This window comes from Berghia stephanieae, chromosome 15 (assembly GCF_034508935.2).
Source record: "Berghia stephanieae isolate SIO BIC M18660-M18661 chromosome 15, UCSD_Bste_1.3, whole genome shotgun sequence".
Lineage (NCBI taxonomy): Eukaryota > Metazoa > Mollusca > Gastropoda > Nudibranchia > Aeolidiidae > Berghia > Berghia stephanieae.
The window spans coordinates 19,239,158-19,261,657 of NC_088374.1; the positions used below are offsets into that span (position 1 = coordinate 19,239,158).

General features: G+C 37.5%; 1 protein-coding gene across 1 annotated transcript in view; it reads right to left on the minus strand.

Annotated features, from left to right (window-relative positions):
* LOC144960516 (dynein axonemal heavy chain 6-like) overlaps positions 1-22,500 on the minus strand; it is a 122,682-nt gene that overhangs the window by 94,712 nt on the left and 5,470 nt on the right. Inside the window, 14 exon segments of the mRNA XM_078893699.1 lie at positions 796-945; positions 2,488-2,589; positions 3,215-3,367; positions 5,355-5,506; positions 11,115-11,132; positions 12,276-12,396; positions 14,314-14,422; positions 15,527-15,741; positions 16,428-16,632; positions 17,773-17,914; positions 19,072-19,207; positions 19,960-20,094; positions 20,291-20,413; positions 21,532-21,679. Of these exon segments, the coding sequence (XP_078749825.1) occupies positions 796-945; positions 2,488-2,589; positions 3,215-3,367; positions 5,355-5,506; positions 11,115-11,132; positions 12,276-12,396; positions 14,314-14,422; positions 15,527-15,741; positions 16,428-16,632; positions 17,773-17,914; positions 19,072-19,207; positions 19,960-20,094; positions 20,291-20,413; positions 21,532-21,679 (1,909 nt within the window).

Below are 22,500 nucleotides of genomic sequence, written 5' to 3' on the forward strand. Positions count from 1 at the left end.
CCATTTGGCCATTCTTAGGTTATTTGAATAAGTCATTCTTTGTCTTGTAACTATCAACGGTAAAAGTTGAGTTAAATAATGGACTTACAGCTTTTGTGTTGAGAGAATTTTTGTAAAAGTGGAAAATTGAAAGTTGGAAAAGATTGGAACAAATAAAAACAAATTCCCACATGAAAATACTTTAATTTTACGTTGATGAAAAAATAAATCTTCTTTTGAAATATTAAATCTTTCTTCTTCATGCTTATCTCCCTTCACCTCCAGACCTGTCAACCATTACAAACAAATCGTAGAATTAGGAAATTTTGGCTCCAGTTTCAGACATTCATGAGCATTTCAAAGTCAATAAAATAATGAAAAGTGAAAGTTTTGGTACCAGGCGATATAATTTAGAGGTTTTTGAAGTGTTATTTAATCCTCGTGAGGGTAAATTGTTGAACTATAAAGTTAACTATAGCGACGACTACTATTTGTATCATTTAAAAACTACGAATTTTTACATTTTCAGTAGGCAGGTCTACACTTGAATCATGACAACCCAGAACTTGCTACACTTCAATCATGACAACTCTGAACTCGCTCCACTTCAATCATGACAACCCTGAACTTGCTACACTTCAATCATGACAACCCTGAACTTGCTACACTTCAATCCTGACAACCCCAAACTTGCTACACTTCAATCATGACAACCCTGAACTTGCTACACTTCAATCATGACAACCCTGAACTTGCTACACTTCAATCATGACAACCCCGAACTCGCTACACTTCAATCATGACAACCCCGAATACCTGAGCTTCCTGTTTGACTTCCTTGACTTCTTTGCCTAGCTCGACAATGTCCTTGTCCAGATGTGTACAGAACTTGTCGATGTTACTGTCTCTTTCCGTCAAAGACTTGTCAATGGCATTACGCACATTGGTGATGGATGGACTCAGGGTCTGAGAGATTAGAGGTAAAGATAATAACACAGTAATGGACACCATTCCACCCCTCCCATTGGAAAAAAATATATATATATTTATATAGTGCAATATCCACTAAATGTGCTCAAAGCGCTTTACAAGGTATCCCTGGTCATCAGCAACATTTAACATGAAGGATGAGACATGCCGCCTGTTAGGCAATATTACAATTTTTCGGACAAAGACAACGCTGTTAACGGCCAGGTACTCATTTTACACCTGAGTACGGTGAGAGAATGTGAGCCTTTTCCAAGGACTCAACTATGTGCCGAGCATGAGGCTGAAACCCAGGACCTTCCGATCCGATAGTGAGTGTCATACCACAAGACCACATAGCCGCACAAAAACCCTATCATATCTGAATAAATATGCAATCATTGAATAATGCTTTGAACGCGATGAATAAAAATTTTATTCAATGATTGCAGGATATGTTCATACTCACTTTAATGGTTTAAAATAAGATGTAAACATACAGCTGATTGACAATTAAAAACAATCTTTTGGTGCGCATGAATACAAATCCAATTTTCTTTCTTTTTTGGTCAAATTGTCATTCAAGCAAATAGAGAAAAAAACACAAATTATGGCAAATCAAAGTACAACGACCATACAATTGGTCACGAAGTATCTAATAATCTTACTTGGAGGAATGGAATAAACGTATTCTTTCATTTCTTTGTATTTATTAAACTCGTTATTTTCTTTTCGTGCATCAACACATACTCACGAGCTCGTGGTGTTATTTGGCAGGATAAAAATAACTCGTTTAATCAACCCAAAGAAATGAAAGAATCGTATATCATTATACATCCATTTGTTTTAGGAAAAACCTATTTTTGCTACAGAATAATGTCAAAGATTTTATGAGGCATGCCTATTATCGTTTGTAAAAAAAAAAAAAAGACATTGTTGGAGATCAAGAAATATTTTTCTCCTGCATGAATCAATAATAACACAATAATAGACAATAATTCTTACCCTCCCCAAAGGAAGTAACGATATCCAGTTTACAATAATAATTTGTGACGTCAGATTATCAAACATTTATTGTCACGAAACTAGATTTTTATTTCTTTTTTTAAAGTATTTTTGAAAATTTCTTTTATTCAGAGATAATGAAATCAGAATTGATTGAGGGGTGAAAGTAAAGATTTCTTAAACTCGTGCATTTTTGGAATTCAAATTTTGTTTCCAACGCTAAAGTCAAATGAGAAATGTGAGAATGGTGTTGTTGAGGTAAATTTTCTGTGATCGCGCACATCACTTTTTTTTTTTCATCAATATTTATCCTTATTTTCACCAATGGGTGAACATTTATTCAACCAACACCAATAACTACGCCATTCTCACATTTCTCATTCATCTTTACTGTTTCTTTCATTCATCATGTTTTCTTGATAAAGGGGAAACCCGAAACAAACATCCACATTATCTATTTTTGTTAAATAAATTGAAGCTTACATTTCATTACTTATCGTAAGTGAGTAAATCAGAAATCTACATGGCCATGCCTACCTGATAGACGACAAGATCTTCATCAGGCAAAGGCACCTGGAACTGTTCAATCAACTCGTACATCTCTTTGACTATCAATGCCTCTCTCTCAAGGGGATCAATCTGGAGAAAAAGCAACATTTTCAACAACAAAAAGAATCAATCATTAATTCACTTTCAATTATTAATTTAATTTAATCAATAATCTATTTTAACTTCTATTTTTCTAAAAAAATTTATTTACGATATCGTTTGTAAAATTATGTCAATATATTTTATAACTCTTATTTATTCATTCTAGTAATTCACGTACGTGAATCCTATTTCCCTATGGATGAGTAAAGTTTATTTATTCATTCATGATACAATCATCATTATCATCATCATTATCATCGTCGCCGTCACGTCTTGTCATTGTTGTCATTGTCGTCATCATCATCATCATCATCATCATCATCATCATCATCATCATCATCAGCATCATCATCATCATCATCATCATCATCATCATCATCATCATCATCATCATCATCATCATCATCATCATCATCGTCATCATCATCATCATTATTATTACTATTATCATCACAATAATAATAATATTGATGATCATCATGATGACCACAACAAAATCAATGACGACAACAAAGATGATTACAGGGTCGTAAATGATAAAAAATAACCAATATACTCTAAAGCTGAAATCAAATCAACAAACAACAACAACAACAAGAGCAATCTCCCTCACCCTGACTTGAATATCGTCCAAGAACGTGAGCGAATTCACAAACTCAATGGTGGTGGTCGGGACCAGCTCCAGCTTGAATTGTCCATCTTGTAACTCGGCGATGAGTCTGTCGACTTCTTTCCTGGCCAGGACTGGGAGCATGTCATTGATTACCTGAATAAAAATTGAGATATCACAATCGATGATAATAATGATAATGATGATATAATGATAATATATAATAATAATAATAATAATAATAATAATAATAATAATAATAATAATAATAATAATAATAATAATAATAATAATATATAAATATGATATATATATAATAATAATAATAATAATAATAATAATAATAATAATAATATAATATAATGATAATGATAATGATTATAATAATAATAATAATAATAATAATAATAATAATAATAATAATAATAATAATAATAATAATAATAATAATAATAATAATAATAATAATAATAATAATAATAAATGATAATAATAATAATGATAATAATAATAATAATAATAATAATAATAATAATAATAATAATAATAATAATAATAATAATAATAATAATAAAAATGATAATAATAATAATAATATAATAATAATAATAATAATAATAATAATAATGATAATAATAATAATAATAATGATAATAATAATAATAATGAAATAATTTAAAAAATTGCAATGATCACATGACGACAATTAATTATTGCTTAATGGATATTTTACAGGATAAGGAAATATTTAAAATTATACTTTTTAAAATCGTTAAAGATTCCCCTGATTGGTGTGTGTTGGCATAATTCGCATTAGATTTGAGATTTAAGATTACTATTTTTTATTTTTTAAAATTATTTTTATTCATCCTGTGGGGGAAATTTGTCTTTAGGGTCTATTCCAAGGCAAGACTGGAATAACCCAGGCATCAGCCGCAGTGCAGCAACACAAGTTGAGCTAGGGCGAGGTGACTTGCTCAATGTCACGCACACAGCACAGTGGGTATTCATACTCAGTGCCTTTCGGGTCTGTAAGCAAAGAGCTTACTTCTGAGCCACGCTGCCCCTTGCTTTGCAAAATATTAATGTGTGACATATTTCCTTCTTTTGATGAGAATGAAAAAAAACAAAAAAAAACAAAAAAAAACTTGAGCTTTTATATAGCGCAATATCCACTAAATGTGCTCAAAGCGCTTTACAAGGGGTCCATGACCAACAGCAACACGTAACATGTAGAACGAGACATGACGTCTGTTAGAGGCAATATCACAATTTTTCGGACAGAGACAACGCTGTTAATGGCCAGGTACTCAATTTAAAGCTGAGTACGGTGAGAGAATGTGAGTAAAGAGCCTTTTCCAGGGACTCAACTATGCGCAGAGCGAGGCTCGAACCCAGGACCTTCCGATCCGAAAGCGAGTGTCATACCACTAGACCACATAGCCGTACATGAAGACAATGACGATAATTAAAATAATTGCTGGAATTTAAAAACAAAATGCAATTTGGATTGACCTTCCACCACATGGGAATCGAGTATTTTGTGCTGTACTATTTTATGCTTAAGTGGCGACTTTCCACGGACAGTTAGTATACGTGTGGACACCCAATGCAGTCAATCGAACACATTCTCTGGGAATGTAACTTGGGACTGTGCGGCTATGCGGTCTTGTGATATGACACTTGCTTTCGGATCGGAAGGTCCTGGGTTCGAGCCTCGCATTCGGCGCATAGTTAAATCCTTGGAAAAGGCTCTTTACTCACATTCTCTCACCGTACTCAGGTGTGAAATGAGTACCTGGCCGTTAACAGCGTTGTCTTTGTCCGAAAATTATAATATCGCCTAACAGGCGTTATGTCCCATCCTAAATGTTAAATGTTGCTGTTGACCAGGGACCCCTTGTAAAGCGCTTTGAGCACATTTAGTGGATATTGCGCTCTATAAAGTTCAATTTAATTTAATTTAAGGAATGAAGTGCACTGACACTGACTTAAGAACCTGCAACACAGAGGCGATGAAATGGACCTAGCACTGGTGATAATGATTTTATAATTGGGTATTTCTTGTGGCTATGCACAAAAATAAGACTAATGATAAAGCAAGCAACAACAACAACAACAAACAGACAAACAAAAAGCCTACATCCAGACATCTGAGAGGAGATGGTATGAGCAGAGACTTCATCTTGGAGGCGTCCACCAGCAACATTCCGATGGGCCTCTTCTCAACGATTCTCTTACACATCTTGTGCTGGAGATGGTATTTGGCAAGGTGGTCGGCGAAGAACTGGACATCTGTGGACAAATCACAAACAATCAGTAAAAACTGGAAGGGGATTTGAAACCATCAACAAATGTGATGAGGACTTCAGAAACTGGATTGATACCTTGAATAAAGAATTGTAGCCGAACGATACTACTACTACTAGTAAAATGTTATATCGATATTGGCATTTTTGGAACACTCTCCTCCTAAATTGAAAATTCACCATTTTATCTCATGATTTATATTTTAATAATAAATAAAATAAAATTCCCTTTATTCATCCCATAGGGAATGAGATTAGCGGAAGAGTAGCGTCCCTTGATTGGACGTCACCTTACAGAGAGAACGTCAATTTGGTTTTGAAGTGTCTCAAGCCGCTTTCACCGGAAGCGAGGACGAGAGGCGCATCTGCACAACCAACATGACGCTCTCTCTCTAAGGCTCAAGGCTACACAGCGCAGCGGCGGGTGATCGAACTTAGCACCTTTCAGGTAGGAAGCAAAAACCGTACCACTGAATCGCGCTGCCCCCCTGATGTTTTACCTATCATGTATGTAAAACGTAATGTCAATTACTATGTAAGTCATTGAAATTGCTGTGCCTATATTTTTTATTGTATTTCTTTATTTGAAGAATCTACAGTTATTCAACGTTATTTAAATTAATCTTTTTTTTTTTTAATTGAGCTTTATATAGCGCAATATCCACTAAATGTGCTCAAAGCGCTTTACAAGGGGTCCCTGGTCAACAGCGACATTTAACATGTAGGACGGGACATGTCGCCTATTAGGCGACATTACAATTGTTCGGACAAAGACAACGCTGTTAAAAGCCAGGTATGCATTTTACACCTGAGTACGGTGAGAGAATGTGAGTAAAGAGCTTTTTCCAAGGACTCAACTATGCGCCGAGCGTGAAGCTCGAACCCAGGACCTTCCGATCCGAAAGCGAGTGTCATACCACTAGACCGCATAGCCGCACTGGGACACAGGAATCCCAGTTGTTTATAAAATAAAGTTTAATATTGATTATTAACAAATAAAATCGATGTCAATTTTAAAAGGCTTCATTCAAAGGATTTTAAAATACACCACGAAAGACAAAATAAACTAAATATTGGACCATAAAATATTAACTCACTCAATCCTAGAGATTTTTGCTACTTTTCAAAATTGGAAAAAATGTATTAAAAAGGAGCATGTACATAGATATTTTTATTCAACTACCATTAACATGCAAATATTAAAAACATTAGCTTTGATACTACTCCTATGATTTTGTCTCAGAAAAATGTAATAATAAATAGGCATGGGGTAAAAGTAACCCCGGGTATACCAGGGAGATATTCGGTGGTAGGGTTGAGTGAGTTAATAAGGAAATGCAAAAATCAAAAGGGTAAAAAAAAATTTATGCAAAATAAAATATTTGAAAATAAATTAATTTGACATTGCAAGTAAAAAAAGCTGCAAGAAGGCAATCTAAAGATAATAAAAATGAATTAGGGGGAGGGGGGGGGGGTTAAAAAAATGTTTAAAAACATTAAAAGAGAAATAAATGCACAAAAAGTGAAAAAGGCAAAAGGAATTTTTTAAACCAATTTTTTAAAAAAAGATAAAAAGAAAGAAAGAAAAGGAAAGAATGGAGGGAGAAAAAAAAAGAGAAATATATGATATGCACAAAAAGTGAAAACAGTCGAAAGGAATTTTTAAAAAATATGATTAAAAAAGAAAAAAAGAAAAATTGAAAGAAAAGAAAAGAACGGAGAGAAAAAACAATGGTTGCATTCATAAATAAATGTGACCCGTTGCATCCGTCTGAGCCGTGTTCATTGGGTGGGACAAAGTGAGGCAAAAAGCCACCTAAACTAGCTTTTTGCCTCACTTTTCCCAATGATGTAAAAGGAAGACAACTCTAGTAAAATGTCGGAAGGAACACAATGAAGGAAAATTGAGTGTAAAGTCAAATTGATCCGAGTTAGAAAATTTAATTTTTCAAAGTAAAGTAGGCCTACAGTAAAAACCTGTCTATAGGGAATGAGATTAGCGGAAGAGTAGCGTCCCTTGATTGGACGTCACCTTACAGAGAGAACGTCAATTTGGTTTTGAAGTGTCTCAAGCCGCTTTCACCGGAAGCAAGGACGAGAGACGCATGCGCACAACCAACATGACGTTCTCTCTCTAATAACTTTTCCGCCGGTGACGTCACAGACTATGGGTGACGTCCAATCAAGGGACACTACTCTTCCGCTAATCTCATTCCCACCCCAGAACATCAGTCAAAGTGGTCGTTCTAGACTCTCTCTAATCAATGAAAACGTTTATTTTTACTCATCAAAAGTGATACGTACTAGGCTGCACGAAGCTGTGGACTGCAAAAAGTAATAAACAAAAAAAAAAAGGAATATAACAACTTTAAAAAAAGAACAAAAATGCTAACCACTAACCGTTTTGGGCTCAAAACCCTTCCTCAGCCACCAACAACAACAAAAATCAATGAAAATATAATTACATTACTGGATTTTATTTTTTAGTTAAATCAAATAATGTTTTCATTGGGTTATCTTGTTGTTGTTGTTGTTGGCAGCTGAAGAAGGGTTTTGAGCCCAAAACGTTCTGTGTTTGTTTTTTGTCCCTCTTTTCTTTTTTTTATAAGCTGTTATATTTATTTTTGTTTATAAATTTTACTCGATATTTCAAAGTTTAACTAAAAACCTCAAACGTCAGATTCATCTTTTTCGATACAACAGGTCACAAATGACATGAATACCAGTTCGTTTGAAATTTAAGTTGACTGAAATAAAACTATGCAGAAATTAAAGGAAGACACGAATAGATTATTTTGCATCTATAATTTTTTATCTTATTTATACAGGCATATTATGGGTGGAACCGATGTGTACATATAATATGCAGGTCTGACATCCGAACCCACTTATGGGCCTATTTTAACATTGTTGAAATGGACAATATTTTGCGTCATTTTTTTAGATTTCCGTGACAACAATGAGCCCACTTGGAATTAGGTTATCAGACACCAAATTTAAAAAATTTTAAAAATAAATAATTCATAAGCGTTGAAAAAATGATTTTTTTAAAAGGTTTTAACCTATGTGCATTTATTAGCAGGTCGGTTATCTGAATGCAATAGGATTCAATAGTCGTAACGTCACTTCCTTCCTAATGATGCATTGTAACTTAGCAACTGGTTCTTTTGTGGTGTATTTTAAAATCCTTTGAATTAATGAAGCCTAAACTATCAGAACAATGGCGGATGCCCTTATTAAATATTTCTCAGAGGAACATAAAAGTGTATCCAGAGGGAAAAAAACATTATAAATCTGATCATGTTTTGACTTTTACACATTCTGTTCACATGACATATGAAAAGTTCTAGCCAGCATGAAGAATAAAAAATACGTATTTTCTTTGTTTAGAATCAGTCTACTGGTTGCTGGGCGGACGTGACATCAGACTATTGAATCCTATTATGGGCCTGCTTTAAGATTGTTGTGATGAACACTATTTGATGTTAGTTTAAGAGTATTTCCATTACACCAATCAGCCCAAATCAATTTGAGTTATCAGACCTGCTAATAAATAGGCGTCAACGTCAGTTTTGACTCAAGGAAATGATAAGAGAGAATGTATAAGCCTACTTGATGAAAAATAAGGAAAGAAATGGGGAGTTAACGTAGGATTCTAAACTGAAATGAAATAACTGAATAAGACTAAGAAGACGGACTACAGTGAAATAGGAGGCAAATTTGTGAGACATCTTTTTGTGACATCAATTCTTTTTTTTTTTTAATTTTTAATTGAGCGTTTATATAGCGCAATATCCACTAAACATGCTCAAAGTGCTTTACAAGGGGTCTCTGGCCAACAGCAACATTAAACATTTAGGACAAGAAATGACTCCTCTAAGGCGATATCATAATTTTTTCGGACAGAGACAACACTGTTAACAGCCAGGTACTCATTTTACAGTGAGAGAATGTGAGTAAAGAGCCTTTTCCAAGGACTCAACTATGCGTCCGATCCAAAAGCGAGTGTCATACTAAAAGACCACATAGCCGCACATCCAATGGACTTCATCAATAGTCTGTAAGGCTTTGTGGTCTTATGATGAACATCAATAAAATTAAATACAATAAAATTCCCTTATTCCTCCAATAGGGGGAAATTTGTCTTCAGGGTCTAGTCCAAGGGATGACTGGAATAACCCAGGCGTTAGAAGCAGTGCAGAGCTGCAAATTGAGCTAGGATGAGATGACTTGCTCAAGGCCGCACAGCGCAGCAGTGGTCGATTTTGGTATACCTTTTGTGTATGAAGCAAAGACTGAACCACTGAACCATGCTATGCTGCCCCTTATGACACTCGCCTTTGGATTGGTAGGTCCAAGGTTCGAGTCCCACTGTGAGTGGTGCATAGTTGGGTGCAGTGAGTTATGTGCGGCTATGTGGTCTAGTGGTATGACACTCGCTTTCGGATCGGAAGGTCCTGGGTTCAAGCCTCGCTCGGCACATAGTTGAGTCCTTGGAAAAGACTCTTAATTCACATTCTCACCATACTCAGGTGTAAAATGAGTACCTGGTCGTTAACAGCGGTGTCCTGTCAGGAAAATTGTAATATCGCCTAACAGGAATCATGTCTAGTTCCACGTGTTATGTGTTGCTGTTGGTCAGGGACCCTTTGTAAAGTACTTTGAGCACATTTAGTGGATATTGTGCTATGGAAAACCTCAAGTTAAAAGTTTTACAGGGAGTTACATATGTACTGATTTATGTTGAGAAACAGAATCTGATTTGTCACCAAAGGTCACTCACACAAAATGGCCTTCTATTTTACCTTTCCACAAGAAGGAAACGACCTTTAAACAGTCCCAAAATAGACAATAGTTATTGAACTTGGTCATCATTGATTATTTATTTCGTTTGATCTCTCTTATTCTTTATTAACCTGATCTCTCTCTCTCTCTCTCTCTCTCTCTCTCTCTCTCTCTCTCTCTCTCTCTCTCTCTCTCTCTCTCTCTCTCTCTCTCTCGCTCTCTCTCTCTCTCTCTCTTTTTTTTATTTTTTTTTTTTTGCTTTCTTCTTTTTTCCCTCCCCCCCCCCCTCCTCCTCCTCGATAAACATAAATGCATCATTATCTAGTGTATACATTTTTTTTTTTAATTGTTTTTGTTATTGACTGGAGAAGGGTTTTGAGCCCAAAACGTTCCATGGCTATTATTATGATTATTATTATTATTATCATTATTGTTATTATTATTAATATTATCATTATTATTATTATTATTATTATTATTATTATTATTATTATTATTATTATTATTTTTTATTATTGTTATTATTATTATTATTATTATTATTATTATTATTATTATTATTATTATTATTATTATTATTATTATTATTATTATTATTATTATTATTATTATTATTATTTTATTCTTCTTTTTTTTTTAAGCTGTTATATTTCAATTTCCTTTATTACCAAGGAATTATGGCTTTAGAAGTGATAAAAAGGTCATATCCGTGTGGTAAGGTCATTGGAGTATCGTGTTATGTTGAGAGATAAAAAATGGACGAAATATAAAAACAGTTTTTGTCGGAGAAGATTGGCGGTTTGTTATACCTGTGGGTTCCACTCCTCCTGATTGGCAATGAATCATGGAAATAATATAGAATAGAGGGATTGGTGGATGATTCAATGGGTGGATTGTTGGATGGATGGATGGATGGATGGTGTTGGATGGTGATGGATGGAGATGATGAATGATGGATGATATAGAATGGGTGATGTGGTGGATGGATGATATGGGTGGGTGTTGATGATGGATGGATGGTGATGTGATGATGGATGGGATGGATGGATGGATGGAGGATGGATGGATGGAGATGGATGGATGGATGGATGGATGATGGTGGATGGATGGTGGATGATGGTGGATGGATGGATGGATGGTGTGGATGGGTGGATGGGTGGATGGATGGATGGATGGATGATGGATGGATGGATGGATGGATGGATGGATGGATGGATGGATGGGGGGATGGATGGATGGATGGATGGATGGTGATGGATGGATGGATGGATGGATGGATGGATGGGATGGATGGGTGGGATGGATGGATGGATGGATGGATGGATGGATGGATGGATGTGGATGGGATGGATGGATGTGTGGAGGATGGGTGGATGGGTGGATGGATGGATGGTGGATGGGTGGATGTGGATGGATGGATGTGTGGATGTGGTGGATGGATGGATGGATGATGATGTGTGGATGGGTGGATGGGTGGATGGGTGGATGGGTGGATGGATGGATGGATGGTGATGGATGGATGGATGAATGTGTGGATGGGTGGATGGATGGATGGATGGATGGGTGGATGGATGTGTGGATGGGTGGATGGATGGATGGATGGGTGGATGGATGTGTGGATGGGTGGATGGGTGGATGGATGGATGGGGGATGGTTGGATGGATGGATGGATGGATGGGTGGATGGATGGATGGATGGATGAGGTGTGGATGGGGATGGATGATGGGGTGGTGGATGGATGGATGGATGGATGGGTGGATGGATGGATGGGTGGATGGGTGGATGGATGGATGGATGGATGGATGGATGGATGGATGGATGGATGGACGGATGGATGGATGAGTGAATGGATGGATGGGCAGATGGGTGGATGGATGGATGGATGGATGGACGGATGGACAGATGGATGGATGAATGAATGGATGGATGGACAGATGGATGGATGAGTATACACAAAACCATCAACTCACCGTGGTCCACCCCTCTGACTGAGTTGAGGTCCAAACTTTCATTTTCCTTGTAAAATTCTCGGTACGCCTCAAAGGTGTCAGAGTATTGGCTGGCTGCGTTGAAAGCTGCAGTTAGGGCCTCCTGTTTTCATTACAAAGAGGGGAAAAATAGTTAATGAATTGAATTTTGAATAGTGCAGCTATCTGGTCTTGTGGTATGACACTCGCTTTCGGAATGGAAGGTCCTGGGCCCGAGCCTCACTCGGCGCATAGTTGAGGCCTTGAAAAAGCTCTTTATTTACATTCTCTCACCGCACTCAGGTGTAAAATGAGTACCTGGCCATTAACATTGTCTCTGTCCAAAAAAAATATAATATCGCCTAACAGGCGTCAAGTCCCATCCTACATGTTAAGTGTTGCTGTTGGCCAGGGACACCTTGTAAAGCGTTTTGAGCATGTTTAGTGGATATTGCACTTATAAAAGATAAATTTTATTTTATTTTATTTATAGGTGAAATAAAATTATTCATAACTTGAACTTCCTTTTTAAGTGAAAACAAAATTAATGAGTTGAACTTCGTTAATTGGTGGAAAAAAAATAATTAATGAATTGAACTTTGTTTAGAGGTGAAAAAGTAGTTGACGAGTTAAACTTCATTAATAGGTAAAAAAAAAAAAAAAACAAGAAAAAACAAACAGTTACTGAGCTTCATTTATAGGTGAAATTAATTAATGACTCAGAAATGGCAGAATGCTTCTCATCTCAACCTTTTAACACTTTCCCTCTCACTACTGATTTTTCACGTTTTGCACACTCCATGTTCAGGAGAGGTGTCAAAATTTAAGTTGTCACACAAAATAACAAAGATAAATGTAACAGCTTAAAAAAAAATAATAATAATAATGAAAATTAAGCCAAACCAAACAAAAACAAAGGAAAAACAAAAACATTGAATAATGCTTGTCATTTAGTTCAGGATGGAAAGCTAAAAATTTGTAGTTCTATTTTTTAAACTTTTTTTTTTTCAAATCGTTTGCAGTCTTATCTGCATTCAGTCTTGTAAGTAAACGGATGGAGAAACAAACAACTAGACAGGCAGATAAACAAATAGTAGACAGATAAGAAGATAAACAAAGTCACAGAAGGACATACAATAGGAAAGACAGACAAGCATATCTCGATATTGTACATCAACCATTGCAGACATATTAGGCTAGGAAACAGACATACAATAGGAAAGACAGACAAGCATATCATCGATATTGTACATCAACCATTGCAGACATATTAGGCTAGGAAACAGACATACAATAGGAAAGACAGAGAAGCATATCTCGATATTGTACATCAACCATTGCAGACATATTAGGCTAGGAAACAGACATACAATATAGGAAAACAGACAAGAATATCATCGATATTGTACATGAACCACTGGAGACATATTAGGCTAGGAAACAGACATACAATAGGAAAGACAGAGAAGCATATCTCGATATTGTACATCAACCATTGCAGACATATTAGGCTAGGAAACAGACATACAATAGGAAAGACAGACAAGCATATCTCGATATTGTACATCAACCATTGCAGACATATTAGGCTAGGAAACAGACAGATGAACAGATAAATAGAAACCTACCCTGATATTGTGAATTATTTTGTGTGAGAGTTTATCATTATATTGTATACAGACTTGAACTGATTAGCAGACAGACAGACAGGCAGACAGATGGACAGAGAGACAGACACACAAGCAGACAGGCAGAGAGAGACAGACAGACAGACAGAGACAGACAAACATGCAGAGAGACAAACATACATGCAGAGAGACAGACAGACAGGAAGAGAGACAGACAGACAGACAGAGAGACAGACAGACAAGCAGAGAGACAGACAGACAGACGGAGAGAGAGAGAGAGAGAGAGAGAGAGAGAGAGAGAGAGAGAGAGAGGAGAGACAGACAGACAGACGGAGAGACAGACAGACAGACGGAGAGACAGGCAGACAGACAGAGAGACAGACAGACAGACAGACAGACAGACGTTTACATACCCTGATATTGTGGATTATCGTTTGTAAGTGTTTATCATCATCAAACATCGTCGACAGACTGGGACCCTCGCCACAAATCTTTTCCTCAAATTTGTTGTTGATGATGGGCCTGGAAAATACAAATTGGTCAGTTTAATAAAGATAAATATCATCAGCGCATTTATCAGTGCAGTTGCTGACAAAAAGTTTTAAAAAGAGGAAAATTTTTTAATTTGCTAGGGTTCGGATATCTCAGCTGGTAAAGCACTCGCTTGACATGCAAAGGAAACAAGATCGATTCTGGCTGAAGTTAAAAAAACACATTTTTCTGACTCTCTTCTCCAAGCAGCAGTGATTGATTGAGTAGCTGGGACTGTTAGGTCTGGTGGAAAGTACTTTCCAATGGACTAGGGTCCTATCCAAAGGGTAGCAAGCAATTGCTGATCTCAATTTCACGCTATAGAAGAAATCGGGTTAAACTCTGGCTCTATGAGTCTAAAGGCTCTGAAGGAATACTCAACTTTATTGTAATGAAATATATTGTATGTTGGTTTGAGAGTTTTTCCAAAGAAACAATGAGACCATAAACATTTGTGACCCACCGTATCGAGGCGGTATTATGTCAGGATCCACTTGTAAGGGAAATTGAATTCATGGCCATAAATATCCAACTTGGGTTTAATTTTTTTACGTTATGCTGGAGTATAAAGACTATTTCTTGCATTGCAAAAACTTCTAAGCTCCAATCTCTCATCATTCTATTGTCTCTAAATTCACTTTTTGGGGTCTGAATCATCCTGACATAATACTGTTTTCAGACGGAGGGTCACAAATATATTGGGTGAATTTTTAATTCAGAAAAGTGAGTGGAGAATTGTATGTTGGTTTGAGAGTATTTCCAACAAAACAATGAGATCATCAACATTTGGGTAACCAGACCTGAAAATAGGTTCAATTTGAGTATAACCGTAACATCAGTGTGGCTCAGCGGTACAGTCTTTGCTTCGTACCCGAAAGGTACAGAGTACGACTAACCGCCGCGTTGTGTGGCCTTGAGCAAGTCACCTAGCCTTAGCTCACTTTGCGGCGCTGCACTGTGGCTGACGCCTGGGTTATTCCAGTCTTCCCTTGGAATAGACCCTAAGAAAAATTTCCCCTTAGGGATGAATAACGGGAATTTATTTATTTTAAATTTATTTATTATTTATTTAACATTTTTCACGAAAACACACACCTTGTAAAAGCATCAAAGTAAACGTCGGGCACCAAATTCTGAACGCTCAAAACAGCGTCCTGGAAACGCTTGATAACTTCTGCTATGCCATCGTGGAAATCTTCGACATCGGGAGAGAACATGAGCTGGTTAGGCTCCAGCACAAATTCTGTGATGTACAAGGGAGGTAACTTGGCCTCTTCCTCCTCTTCTGGAGCACCTGGAGCAGGGGGAGACTAAAAGAAAAAAGAAAGGAGAAGCGTACATAAATATTTTCTTTAATAGCATTTAAATTCACGACATACGTGCGTTGAAAATGTAATCTATTCGTGCTAGACAATATTGTATTAGATATAATTTTACCAACAATATTGTTAATATTATTATAACTATTATTAACATTACTGTTGTTATTATTATTATTATTATTATTATTATTATTATTATTATTATTATTATTATTATTATTATTAATATTATTATTATTATTATTATTATTATTATTATTATTATTATTATTATCATCATCATCATCACCAATATCATTATCATCACAAAGTGATAAAGAAGCTTTATCCAGCTATAGGTCCCCAATGCTGAAATATCTAAACCATAAAAAACCACTCCCACCCCTTAACTCTCTCCTTACCAGCCATTTTCAGGATTTTCCCCAAAACTCCAAACCCAACTAACACAAAAATAGATTTTTTATCACTCAAACACAATAGCAGTAAAATTCTTGCAATAAATAATTTCTGTAGCAAAACATGCTCTACAACACACTGTTAATTTTCTTAAAATTTTATGATGTAGAAAAGAAATTTGAATAAGAAAAATGTTGTTGGTTGTATCGTAACGACTGTGACGATTTTCCTATAGTTGGTAAGGAGAGGGTTAAAGATTATACATACTACCACCGTACCGGTTGTTTTTCTTCTTTCTTTGCGTCTTTCTTCTCCTCCTCTTCTTCTTCCTCTTCCTCCTTGTACTCGTTGTACTTCTGTATCTCGGCCAGAGTGGCCGTGTTCTGGAGTTGGTCGCTGAGGTAGTTGAGGAGGGTGGAGACGGAGTTCACAGCCAGGACGTGCATCGTGTTGACGATAAGGTAGTCAGCCAAACGAATGAAACTGGAGGAGGATGAAGCAAATTACACTTATAGTTACTAATAATAATAATAAATCTTTATTGTCCCCCAAAAAAGTGGCAATTTGTCATTTGGTTACACATTTATAACAATACAATATTGACATAGACACTCACACAAGATGCACACTAGTAACATAGTAGTTATTGTAAAAAAACAACAACAACAACAACAACAAAAAAAAACCCGGAATCAAACATATCATCATCATCATCATCATCATCATCATCATCATCATCATCATCATCATCATCACCATCTTCATCATCTTCAGTTACTTATAGTTATTTATGGGGGTCCCGATAGCTCAGTTGGTAGAGCACTCGCTTCACATGCAATGAGACTGAGATCGATCCCGGGTGCAGTCGATATTTTTTTCTGATCTATCTATTCACCCAACAGTGATCGAGTAGCTGGATCAGTTAGATCTAGTGGAAAGTACTTTGTGATGGAATAGCATTCTATCAAAAGGAAAACAATCAACTGCTTTTGTTCATTTTTGCTATAAAAACTGGGATAAACTCCAGCTCATGAGCCTAAGGTTCTAAAGTTATTTATAGTTGGTTTCCGATACCGTTCCCTTTAAGGCTTCTCTTCATCAAGACTCAAATCATTTCTCACTGCATCTCTGTCTCCCTTCCAGCTAATTTTATTTTGGCTTTTTATCAAAGTTTTAGAAGTCTCGATGGCTCTGTGATTGAGCACGCATCTCACGAGTAAAGATACCAGGACCTATAGGTGAGTCGAGATTTCTTTGACAGGCTCTGTAATGAATCACTACAAGTTATTGTTATAGTGCAGCTATGTGGTCTTGTGGTATGACACTCGCTTTCGGATCGGAAGGTCCTGGGTTCGAGCCTCGCGCTTGGCGCACAGTTGAGTCCTTGGAAAAGGCTCTTTACTCATATTCTCTCATGTGTAAAATGAGTACCTGGCCGTTAACAGCGTTGTCTTTGTCCGAAAAATTGTAATATCGCCTAATAGGCGGCATGTCCCGTCCTACATGTTAAATGTTGCTGTTGACCAGGGACCCCTTGTAAAGCGCTTTGAGCACATTTAGTGGATATTGCGCTATATTAAGCTATATATATATCCCCGTTTCAATACAATCTATCGTACACACCAAGTGAGTCTTTTGCAGTGTGCTCTCTTATTGGCCTGTTCTGTGTACGTCATTTTCTCAGGTGCCTCCCCGTAAATATCCATGTCGTAGTTTGACTGCATTAGGTACGACGAGGCTGTCCCAGGAACACCCCCCATCTCTCCTGTAGAACAAACAAATGAATAAACAAACAAAATGAATATTGATTAATTACAAAATCAAACCGGGGTCCTAATAGCTCAGTTGGTAGAGCACTCACTTCACAAGCAAAGGGACCGAGATTGATACCGGGTGAAGTCGAGATTTTTTCTGACTCCCTTGTCCACCCAGCAATGATTGGGTGGATGGGTCTATTTGATCTGGTGGAAAGTACGTTGAGATAGACTAGCGACCTATCGAAAGGGAAGCAAGAAATTGATATTGCCCAATTCACACTATAGAAAACCAGGATAAACTCTGGCTCCATGGGCCTAATGGCTCTGAATCTGAACGAATACTTTATTTTTTTAACCTAATCAAACAATTAGAGAGGTTTTCATAATCTGCACACGATTTAGCCTAACAAATGCTTGACCAATAGCCTGAAAATGGTATTATACAGGTGTCAAAAAGAGATTCTAAAGTTTAACCAAGCTTAAATCTTTTTCTTTTTTTTTTAAGTCACTTTATTTATTTAAGAAAATAGTTCAATCTCCTGAATAAAACATCATAACAAGAGCATTTTCCAAGGACTCAACTATGCACTACTCAGAGATGGACTCAAATCCATGACCTTCCAATCTGAATGTGAGTGACATACCACAAGACCACACGACCACACAGCCGCACAAAAATATATATTGCTATTGTCCATTTCACACTATAGAATCCAGGATAAAGTCTGGCTCCAAAGGACTAGCGTCCTATCCATAGGGTAGCAAGCAATCACTATTGTCCATTTCACACTATAGAATCCAGGATAAAGTCTGGCTCCAAAGGACTACATACTTTTTTAATGGGTCTGCTGGATCTGGTGAAAAGTCCTTTGCAAAAGACAAGTGTCCTATCCATAGGGTAGCAAGCAATCGCTGTTGTCCATTTCACACTAAAGAAACTGGGATAAACTTGGGCACCAAGGGCCTTAGGGCTCTGGAAGACTGGCATAGATGGGTCTGTTGATCTGATATCTGGTGGAAAGTCATTTGCAACAGACTAGCGTCCTATCCATAGGTAACAAACAATTTCTATTGTCCATTTCACACTAGAGAAACCGGGATAAACTTCAGCTCCATGGGCCTTAGGGCTCTGGAAAACTACTTTTCATACAGTTTTTTGGCTTACCATACATTCCGGGGCTTTCAGTACCATCATAGAAGTAATCATCGGGTGTGAACCCAGCCTCCAGGAGGGCAGTACGACAAGCACTTCGTACGACTTCCTTGACCAGTTCCCTGAAGTCTTGGAGTCTGCCAGCAACCTTATGATGGATGGATGGATGGATGGATGAATAAAAGAAATGGATGGATGGATGGATGGGTGGATGGATGGATGAATGGATTGATGGAGTGATGGACGGATGGATGGATGGATGGATGGGTGGATAGATGGATGGATGGGTGGGTGGATGGATGGATGGATGGATGGGTGGATGGATGGATGGATGGATGGATGGATGGATGGATGGATGGATGGATGGATGGATAGATGGATGGATGAGTGAATAAAAGAACTGGATGGATGAATGGATGGTTGGATGGATGGATGAATAAAACAAATGGATGGATGGATGGATGGATGGATGGGTGAATAAAACAAATGGATGGATGGATGGATGGATGAATAAAACAAATGGATGGATGGATGGATGGATGGATGGATGGATGGGTGAATAAAAGAATGAATGGATGGATGGATAGATGGATGGATGAATAAAACAAATGGATGGATGGATGGGTGAATAAAATAAATTAATGGATGGATGTATGGATGCATGGGTGAATAACAGAAAAAATGGATGGTTAGATGGGTTGGTGGGGTAAATGATTGATTGAATAAGTGAATAAACGAATTATAAGATGCTTAAATATGGATGAACGAGTAATATGAAGCATATTCCGACAATAAAGACATTTTGAATTGAAGTGAATTGAATCACATATTATGACAGCGGTGGCAGTAATGAATAGTGAGATTGTTCTTTGTGGGGTGGTGGTAGGGGTGGTGACTTACATCGTTGAGCTGGTTGAATTGTGCTTCCCTGAACTCTGTCAGTGTGTAAGTATGATCTTTGTCAATTTGACACAGTCCCATCTCGGAGATTCGATGACACATCTCTCTCACGTTGATCAACGCTGGACGCAGGGACTAGATGTAGGGATGGGGTTGAGAAGGGAGAAGGGATTGGGGGGGGGGGGGGGTTGACAAAAATAAAATGATGGAAAGTGTTTATTATTATTAATCGTTGAGTTGTATAACGATGATGATGATGATGATGATGATGATGATGATGATGATGGTGATGATGATAACGACGACAGCAACTACAACGATGACGACATACCGGGTTGACTATAAACAGGTTATCATTCAATGCCTTCTTACAAGACTTGATTTTGGACGATCGTACATTCTTGTGCCAGACGCTGAAGGCTTTCCACTTGCGGAACAAAGCAAAAGTTTTAATCTGTAGACGAGGAAGAAAAAATTATATTGATTAACACCTTGACTAACATCAGCTGTGTTTTGACATGTTTTTGTTTTTTTTCAAACTTTGCCCTAATTAAGTAATAAACAAAAATGAATATAACACATTCAAACAAACAAAACATTAACTAAACACAGAATGTTTTGGGCTCAAAACACTCAGCCAACAACAACAACAACAACAACAACAACAACAAAAAACAATGAAAACACAAATCATCATCATCCATCTTGGCTTGTACTCTTGAGCATGTTGCCGGTCAGCTGTCTCCACGAATCACGATCCATGTCCATCCATGTCCATCCATCATCATCCATTATGGCTTGTACTCTTGAGCACGTTGCCGGTCAGCTGTCTCCACGAATCACGATCCATGTCCATCCATGTCCATCCATCATCATCCATTATGGCTTGTACTCTTGAGCACGTTGCCGGTCAGCTGTCTCCACGAATCACGATCCATGTCCATCCATGTCCATCCATCATCATCCATTATGGCTTGTACTCTTGAGCACGTTGCCGGTCAGCTGTCTCCACGAATCACGATCCATGTCCATCCATGTCCATCCATCACCATCCATCATGGCTTGTACTCTTGAGCACGTTGCCGGTCAGCTGTCTCCACGAAACACGATCCTCTGCGGTGCGCATGGAATCTGTGTTGCTTTTTAAATCACTTTTGGCCATTCTTAGGTTATTAAGATAAGCTTTTATATAGAGTAATATCCATCAAACGTGCTCAAAGCACTTTACAAGGGATCCCTTTCCAACAGCAACACTTAACACTTAGGTGTAGGACGAGACATGACACCTGTTGGGCGATATTAGTTTCTTTTTCAAACAGAGACAATGCTGGAAACAACCAGGTACTCAGTTTACACCTGAGTACTGTGAGAGAATGTGATTTAGAGCCTTTTCCAAGGACTCAACTATGCACAGCTTATAGCAGGGCTCAAACCCAGGACCTTCTGTTCCAAAGGTAAGTGTCATACCACTGGACTACATAGTTGTGCAAAACAATTATTGATGATTGAATCAACAAATTCTGTTGTTTTTTTTTTTTTTTGGGGGGGGGGGTCTTAAAAAAAATATCTTACCTTGATGAGTTTCTCGAAATAAAACACTTCCTGTTCCCATTTGTCCAGGAGGACAAATTCTGTCTCATCGTCGGAGCGCATGCGTGTCACGCCTTTCTGACTGATGGTCAAATAGTCTGGCTTGTAGATGTGTTCATGGTTCACCACTCTGTAAGGCGGATGGACAAGATACAAGATAATTATAATTGGGATAGTGCGGCTATGTGGTCTAGTGGTATGACACTCGCTTTCGGATCGGAAGGTCCTGGGTTCGAGCCTCGCTCGGCGCATAGTTGAGTCCTTGGAAAAGGCTCTTTACTCACATTCTCTCACCGTACTCAGGTGTAAAATGAGTACCTGGCCGTTAACAGCGTTGTCTTTGTCCGAAAAATTATAATATCGCCTAACAGGCGTCATGTCCCGTCCTACATGTTAAATGTTGCTGTTGACCAGGGACCCCTTGTAAAGCGCTTTGAGCACAATTTAGTGGATATTGCGCTATATAAAAGCTCAATTTTTTTTATTTTTTTTTATAATTAGGGAAAGAACTGCTGGTGACTATAAGAGTGTGAATCGTGGTTCAGCAGTACAGTCTTTACTTCATACCCAAAAAGGTACTGATTTCTATTTCCCGCCTCATTGTGTTGCCTTGAGCAAGTCACCTTGCCCTAGCTCACTCTGTGGCGCTGCACTGCGGCAGACGCCTGGGTTATTTCAGTCTTCCATTGGGATAGACCCAAAAGACAAATTTCCCCTTGGGGATGAATAAAGGGAATTTTATTTGATTTCATTTATTTATTTAACAAAGTCAATCAATGTCGAGTGTTATCAGTGAACAGATGGATGCTTAAACTTGAGCTTTTATATAGCGCAATATCCACTAAACGTGCTCAAAGCAGTTTACAAGGGGTCCCTGGCCAACAGCAACACATAACATGTAGGACGAGACATGACGCCTGTCAGGCGATATTACAAATTTTTTGGACAGAG